Below are 8,882 nucleotides of genomic sequence, written 5' to 3'. Positions count from 1 at the left end.
TCTAGCTTATGGAATATTTATTACCCAAACCCTGTTCAATTGATATTCTGGGTAACAAGATCGTGCTGGTCACGTTGATCAGTACAGTGTTCCTGTGGTTATGGCTTCAAACAGTTGAGGCTTGGGATGTTGTTCTGCTGAATGGCTGGTTTGGTGAAAAGGGGAATTACCATCAGACTATTGTGTAATGACCCCTTGAGGGCTGAGCTTTTCAGTTCACACACTATGCTTCAAATTTCACTTCACCTAAGAGACATCAACTTCAAACTTCTTCGAATTTATTCCATTTTGAAGATTAACATTGACAGAGAAAAGGCTCAAATAAGAGCCTAGGTAAAGCAAGTTGCACGAATTCACAGCTATAACGGAGCATGAGGCAATCACTGGTGGAGATTTTCTTAATTACATGAGAATCCTATCGCTTTAAACAGTGACAAAACCTTAAATTGGAAGTAGTGGCTGAGCGGGAAGGAGGTCTAATTTACTAAACCAGAGCCTACAGAGGTACACATCGTTTTTTCTGCAGCTGACAGACATCAACATCTTTGAGGAACGTTACTTCGCATCAGAAGTTGACACCGTCCCCAGCTAACACTCCTAGGGCAGAAACTGCATAAGGTTAGATACAGAGTAAATCTTCCTCTACACTGCCCAAATGCCCTTTTTTAACCCTTAAAACTCAGAAGTGTCTCTGAGACAGTGCCGAGATGGAAGAGAGTTAAAACCCAATGCTGACAATGGCCTTTGTCCTGTAAGCTCAGCCCTGTTTTATTTAAAGTTGTGCCTTCTGTGTGAACTGTCTCGAACACTCTACACACATTCTGATCTCCTGATGCTCCGGCTGAGGGGAGAGGAGAGGGTCACATGAGTGACGTCACAGGATAAGCGAACATTGGACTCCCAATCGGAACGAGAAAGTGTCAGCAGGCTGCTGAGGCTATAGGTGCTGTCTGAAGCTCGCAGGTAGTTGCTTGTCTGAACCCCGTCCGAAATGATTGCACCATTCTTCTTCCACTGCACTTTCAGCTCTGCGGGATAGAAATGATTGACAAAGCACATCAGAGTGGCAGCACTCTTGGCCTTGACCTGTTCCAGAGAGGGGGGTAGCAGGATCAGCTTGGGCTGAGACCTCTCACGCCCTGCAAGAAAAAGAAGCAATTTTAGTCCCTGTGTTTGAAAGGTATTTCAATTCTCCGAACAGTAAATTGCAAGACTGTTGGATTGAATGTTTGTAACCAATATGTATAAAACACAACAAAAGGACACTGAAGTCCCCCACCCAGCGTACATTCTGTGCCCTCACAACCTTCAATACTTCCTCGAAGTATTGTTCAACATGAAGAAGAGACTGATTTATCACCGAAGGGCAGACTGTATATGGGAGGTTTATTGGAATCAGAGAATCAGAGAATCATACAATGCATACGATCAAGTATCGAGTATTTCTCACCTCTGGCTCTCCAAAAGACATTTTCAGACAGTGAAAGACTTCTTTCAAAACCAGCCACTGTTTTAGTGTAAGCAAGTGGCAGCTAGTTTGTACACTGCAAGACCCCACAAGTAGCAATGAGGTCATGGAGCAATTTTAGTGATGTTGGTTAAGGGATTTTTAAATATCGACCTGAACGCGACCCCCAAAGAAAACAACTTATAATACCCTAGGCAACGCTGGAACACTGAAAACATTGAATAGAAAGCCCTACTGTAGCTGTTTCTCGTCAGAACTCAGCCAAGAAATAAGCAATGTGTGGACATTACGCACACTATTCCATGTGGGAACTTTACGATGGTTCCCAGCTACTGGAGAACAATATGAATTGGAAATGTGGTCACTGACAGCCGTTGGAATTCGGATTTCAGAGCTGAATAGCAACTGCTGTCAGTGAGGAGCGTCCATGAGGCGGGGAGTTCCACGGAGAGCAAGTTTCTAGATGTGACCACTCTACAGCCTCAGAGTTAGCAGGGAGACAGGGAATAGCAGAGCAGCAGACAGTTCAAAATGAATAGGTAGTTAGTACAGGAAGCACGTGTGTACAATTCGGAATCGAGATAAGGACTCTCGTTTAACTGGGGATTGCAGTAACAACCGAGTGACACCATGGGGGAGAGCTGGGGGAGACGAAGGAAGACGAAACGACGATAGTGACAGAAGATTCGAGAGCGAAAGCAGTCAATAGGTATATCTGCAGTATCAGACGGGAACCAAGAGTGGTGTGTTTACTCCCTGGATACAAGGTGAAGCAAATCATTGAGAGGCCCTAAAACAACCTAAGGCGAGAATGGGAGCAGCAATAAGGCAGGCAATCATGGTCCACATCTGTCCCAGTGACAGAAGGAGAATAGACATGTGGTCCTGCAGTTAGAATTTAGATAGTTTGGAAGTGTATTCGCATCAAGAAATCAAAAGTTGGAATTTCCAGATAACTCCCAGTGCTCAACGGCAATGTTAATCGGAAGTCGAGGATACAACGGGTGAATGTGGCTCTAGAAAGATTATCCAGGACGAGGGCATTAGGTTCTTGGAACACTGGCTCTGCCTCTGGGGAGATAGCAAATGGGTTAGACCAGGCTGGTTGCTCATGAACAGAGTAAGGACTGATATCCACGTGGGTTAATTTGCTAGTGTTGTTGGAGAGGGTTTATGTGAAATTAGCGGGAATATAAGGGATCTAGAAGATTATAACCGAGAGGAATGTCAATGCTTAAAAAAAGGATAGACGGATAGCAGCAGAACGAGGAAAGTAACTTCTTTGGAAAGGCCAGATTGATGGAGGGTAATAAAGTCTAAATCAGTTAGTCTATTCATTTATGGGACTGCATGAAGTGTCGGAACTAAGACTGGCGAATTGCAGGCACAGATTATAAAGAGAAATCTGATATTCGGGCTCTAACAAAGACTGGGAACAAAGAAGTGCAGTAGCGAATATTAGATACTCCCGAATACAGCGTGTTCACGAAATGTAAGAAAGGGGAAAAAGTGTGAGGGGTGGTGGCACAAATTAAGGAGATCAGTGCAGAGCTGTAGAAAGAGGATGTCCCAGAGCATGAAGGACATAATCGATTTGAATTTAATTAAGAAACAAAACAGATGCAATCAGATTGCTTTGTGCAGTCCATAGGTCTGTGTGAAGGATGGAAAGGAAGAAATCTACAAGGAATTTACAGAGATGTGCAACATGATACAGTCGTTATTATGGGGTCTTTAGTTCTCCGAATATAGACGAGGATAGTCGCTATGTAAATGGCATAGAAGGGCCAGATTTGTGATATTTGTGCAGGTGGACTTTCTCCAAACGTATGTTTCGTGTCTGTTGAGAAAGGTCGCTCCGCTGGACCTGCATTTCAGGAACTAGGAGGGTTAATGACATCAAGTGTTAGTGAGAGACATGTAGGGCAGAGTGATCATTGCACGAGAAACTTTAAGGTGACCATGGAATAGAACAGATTAAAGTCATGATCATAGAACATACTCCATGGATCACCTCCTAATGTGTCACACTTTGAAATTGTGGAATTTTTATTTAAAATAGTTGGTAGTGCTTTGCTAAGCAAAAATTTCGCATCAGTATTTACTGTTGGGAAAGGTATGAAAACAAAGGAATTTCGGGAAATAAGTAGAGATGCCTTGAAAAGCGTCCACGCCACAGAGGAAGAGACGCTGTGATGTAGTCTGGTGGATCTGGGTCGTTGGAATGAGCAGACCCAAGTAGATTAAGTGGCAGTGAAAGGACATTTAGGGATGAATGATCACCATATCGCAAGGTTTTGGATTAGAGCGGAAAAGGACAAATGAAATCCAGAGTAAAGTATCACGTCTCATGGACCACCTCCAAATATCGAACACTTCTAACCATTTCAATTCAATTCGTAATACAGAAGAGGCAGTGGAAATCAAAATCCGGGGAGGTGTGAAAAGAGTAAACCAGAAAAAATGGATTCTCACTTTTGGAAAACTGATACAGAGGCCATGGATTGCAAGTAAGACATAAAAGAAGCAAACGTGAGATGAGGAAAAACATTTCCAGACAGATGTTAATGTGAGGAATGCGACATTAGTGCATTCCTCACATTTCCATCATGACAGCTTCAATTGAAACTTTGAGAAGGGAATGAGAATGTTGCTTGGAAGGGAACAATTTGCATGGTAACGGCAGGAAAATGACAATCAGTGTATTGGTCAGTCAGAGAGACGATTCAAACAGATGGACCGAATGGCCTCCGTGTGTTTTAAGATTATGTGTTTGAGCAAAGTTAAAGCAGGGGGATGTGGGAGCCGATGCCTTACTGTGATTTTCCTACTGTTGCTGTTTCCGCTGCTTCTGTTGCAGTTAGGGAAATTACTGACTCACACAGGGAGCCAGAGCTCAAAGTGAACTCTGCCTGGATCCGTCACACTAAGAATTACAGGAGACAACTCACTGATTTCACTCCATGCTGCAGGAATTTTGATCACAGGCTGCTAGCAGACAGAGCTCCTCCACATTGTGAGTAAAACTTACTGATTTAGATTTTGTTGCTTAAAGGGGGCATGGAACGCAAGAAACAGAGCTGGACATTCTGTTAGACACAATGCTCCTCATCAACCATTTATTCACTGCTGCTCCCGAATAACACATTCAGAAATTCTGTTTTTGTGTTTTTGAAGTTGTGCTTCAGTATTGAAAGGATTTTAAATAACGGAGAATTGAGATTGACTTACTGAGTTGGATCTTGGTTCCTTTACCAAATGAAAGTGCTTGAGGCACGCTATAATCTTGCATACAGTAATAGTCAGCGACATCCTCTTCCTGAACGTTGCTGATTGTCAAAGTAAAACTGATTCCCAATTGACTGCCGATGAACCGTTCAGGGACGCCTGTGTATCGGTAATTTGCATCGCTGATCAGAAGAGAGGGTTTCTGACCGTCTCGCTGCTGGTACCAATTGACGTCGATACATCGAATGAACGATTGAAGTTTGTGTCATTAAAGGAATGAATGCAGTTTGACACAATAAATACAAGAGTTTAATTGAATGAACGAATACCGTTTCACTCAATGAAAGAATGAATGCAGTTTGGTTCATTACATTGAATGAATGAGGCAAGCTCTCCATCTTGAATTAACACGTTCAGTTTTGTTTCTTTGAATGAATGCTGTTCGATTCCTTAAATGAATGAGTTTTGTTCGTTTCATTGACTTCAACTTTCGATTGAAGGATTGAAATCAGATTCATTAAATAAATGAATGCAGTTTAATTCATTAAATGCGTGAGTTAAGTTTGTTTCATGGAATCAAAGAACAACGTTTAATTCATTGATTGATTGAAAGACTGGAGTTTTAAGAAAATGAAAGAATGAATGCAGTTTGATTCAAGGAATTGATGCGTTAAGCTTGAGACATTGAATTAATGAGTCTATTTTACACCGATTTACTGTCTCATTTTCTGTCTCCAGTTACAAATCTCTCCTTTACCAATGACAAAGCTATTTCCTGTCTCTGTCTCTCTCCATGTCTGTCTCTCAATATCTCTGTATTGTAATGCTGGTTAGTCCCTCTCCGTCTCTCTCTGTATCTGTATTTACCTCTGTCGCTGCTTCTCACTCCCTTATCCTTCTTCACCGATCTCTCTACGTGCTTTTCAGCCTTGTGTCTTTATGCCCTCAATCCCTTCCTGACTTACTCTTATCTCTCTCACCTTCCACTTTGTGTCATTCTCTCACTGATCTCTATAGTCTCGTACCACTGAGTCACGTACAGTTTAATGTCTCCTCACACTCGCAGTCAATCTCACTAAGTGCATCGATCTATCTCACTATCTCTCGGTTTGACATTAATAGGTGTGAACATCGTCAGTGTATCTGTGTGCGTTAACAAATAGCTGATTATAATAATCACATTCTCCAGCTCTTGGTCCATATCCCTGAAGGTGACAGCAACACAAGTGAATATCTAAATCCTACTTCAACATTCTGAGAGTTTGTGAATCTATGAACGTTTCAAGCAGTGAAGTTTAGTCTCCCAGCACACTCTGGGTGAAAACCTTTCTCCTCAACTCTCTTCTGATTTCAACATGTCAAGTTATACCAGAACCAGACAGACTCGGTGCAGAGAGGAGGTTTCCCCTGTTTGGCGAGTCTATAACAAGGGGACACAGTCACAGGGTGATGGAGGTTAGAAAAATCATTCGTCAGCAAGTGGTCAACCTGTGGAATTCTCTACCACAAAAGTTGTGGAGGATAAGATACTGAGTATATTTAAGAAAAAGAGGGAGGTTTTTTTAAACAGTTTAACACTTGGGGAAGAAAGCAGGAGCATGGCAGTGAGAGAGAGGATCAGCCATGATCATACTGAATGACAGAACCGGCAGAAGAGGCTTATATGGCCGACTTCTTCTCGTAGTTTCTATCTTTCCTCTTCTGTATTACCATCAATCTCGACCCCGGTTATTGACATTTCTATTCATGTCTCCTCTGAATAGACTTGGTTACTCTCCTTCGAGAATTGGACACTAATGGATGACCGTAATGAAGTATTTCAAATCATGAGGGGCCTGAATAGGGTGAATAGCTATGGTCTTTTCCCTAGGGTAGTGGTGTCCAAAGCGAGAGGTCTGGTTCGTTGGCGGAATTAGCTGCCAGATGAAGTGGTGGATGCTGTTACAATTACAGTATTTTAAAGACATCTGAATGGTTAAATGAATTGGAAAGGTTCAGAGGGGGATGAGCCAAATTCTAGCAAATTAGAGTAGAGTAATTTAGAATGTCTGGTCAGCACGATGAGTTGAAACGAATGGTCCTGCTTTAGTGCTGTACACCTCCATGCCTTCATGAATCTACGCATGGGAAAAAGTGCCTTCCAACCCCGCCCAATCTCTACCTCACATAATCTTATTCTGCTCCATCATATCTCCCCCGAACGTACACTGCTCCATGGAAAGTAAACAACGTTTCCAATCCATTCTCTTTACGTCAGAATGTCCAGGCCAGGCAATATAATGATAAATTTTCTCTGCCACCTCTCGAGTCTAATCACATCCTTCTGAAAATGTGTTGACAATCATCTGCCTCTCTGTCACTCCCTCTTTATTTGTCACTCATGCGTTAACACCCTCTACATCCAACTCTCTCTCTCTCTTTCTATGTCTCTGTCTCTCTCTCTCACACACCCCTCTCTCTCACACACACAATCTCTCCCTCACTCACACAAACCCCCTCTCACCCTTTCCCACATTGTTGCCAGGTAAATCTCCCTCTGCTCTGATTTAGTACTGATGTTGACCCTTGACTCCAGGAGCATGTTTTCTCCTGGAGAACGGCTTCATTAGCCACACTGGCCAGGCTTCAGCCTCTCGCAGGAAGACAGACAGATTTTGTCGAATGGAGGGCAGTTTTGTGCTGTTGACTGGGGATTGGTTTAGATATAGCCCTCTTTACATGAAGTCATACTAGAGGGGGGATATAATTAGGCCATCAGTCTGAGCTGTATAAACAATGCCTCTGACCCATTCAGCCATGCTGCCCATTCGCAACATGTTCCTGTCCCTTTCCCTCACGTTTTGCTACTGTGATCAGGCTGCAAGTCAGACCGTTTTACCGGGATAAAATCTGGACCATCACCACAGTTACCAGAGAAAAGAAATGAACCCCACAACCATCATGGTTTCCCTGTTCTAACAGACTTTCCAATAGTGATCTGTAAACATGAACCTCCTGCGGACTGGAGCCTTCAAAACAGATCAGATTCCCATTCACTTTCCAGGGTAGACCAAACAAGAATGGTTTCCTTCCTATTTGACTATTCAACAGAGACCTCTAAACATCAACCTCCTCCCACATGGACAGCGTTGAGTATTGCCAGCTTCCTACTGGACTCTCCAATAGAGACCAGTAAATATGGACCCCATTTCCAATTGGAACCTCAAATAGACACCAGTGAAAATGAACTTTCTTTACACTAGACTCTCTTATAGTGACCAGTAGCCGATTGAGTTTTTGACGAAGTGACTCAATAGAGAGATGAAGGGAGATCGGTACATATTGTCCATGTGGACTTGGAAACATTCCCCCATGACACACTGATTAGTAAAGTTGGATCACATGAGATTCATGGAGATCTAATCATTTCGATACCAAAAAATGTTGGTAGGAGGAAGCGTCTGGTTGTGGAGTGTTGTTCTTAAAGATTGGAAGCCTGTGTCTGACGCAATGCACAATCCTGGATCCACTGTGGTGCATCATTTATATGAACTATTTGAATGAGAACATAGTTTGAATATTCAATCAATTTGTGGTTGACCCCTTCATTGGAGATATAGTGGATAAAGAAGGATGTTGTCGAAGGGTACATGAGCATCTTGATCAACTGTACCAACGGATCAAGAAATAACAGGTGGAGCTTAATTTCTGGAAAATTAGGTAAGTTAGTTGCATTTTGGTAAGACATGCTCTGACCCTGGGGAGTATCGTTGAACAGAGAGACCGAGATATGCAGATAAATGGTTCGTTTAGAGGTGTGTCACACATAGGTAGAGGGATGTGAAAGGTATTTAACACGCTTTCTTTCACTGGGCATAGCGGGGAATTGCAATATCATGTTACAGCTGTACAAGGCTTTGTTAAAGGTAAATTAGTACTCTGCATATAAATACTGCTATATGAAAAGTGTCTTCAAAATGAAACAAATAATAAAAAATTGATTTACCAGGATGTTATCGAGTCTAGAGAGTTAGAATGATAAAGGTGGATAGGTCTATACTTCTTCTTGCTTTATCATAGGAAACTGAGGTGAAATATTATCCATGTTCATAGAGCCATGATGAAGAATCACCTGATGACGGAATAGCGCTTCCAAAGTTGGTACTTCTAAATAAACCTATTGGGCTATAATCTTGTATTGTGTTGT

The 8,882-nt window shown here is 42.3% G+C and overlaps 1 gene segment (V, D, J or C); it reads right to left on the bottom strand.

Annotated features, from left to right (window-relative positions):
• Positions 1-272: 272 nt before the first annotated feature.
• LOC122562492 overlaps positions 273-8,882 on the bottom strand; it is a 9,569-nt gene continuing 959 nt past the window's right edge. Inside the window, 2 exon segments of the V gene segment in view lie at positions 273-1,139; positions 4,700-4,920. Coding sequence covers positions 811-1,139; positions 4,700-4,920 — 550 coding nt within the window.

Source organism: Chiloscyllium plagiosum, chromosome 25 (genome assembly GCF_004010195.1).
Source record: "Chiloscyllium plagiosum isolate BGI_BamShark_2017 chromosome 25, ASM401019v2, whole genome shotgun sequence".
In the NCBI taxonomy this organism is placed as follows: Eukaryota; Metazoa; Chordata; class Chondrichthyes; order Orectolobiformes; family Hemiscylliidae; genus Chiloscyllium; species Chiloscyllium plagiosum.
This window is presented reverse-complemented; position numbering and strand designations above follow the sequence as displayed.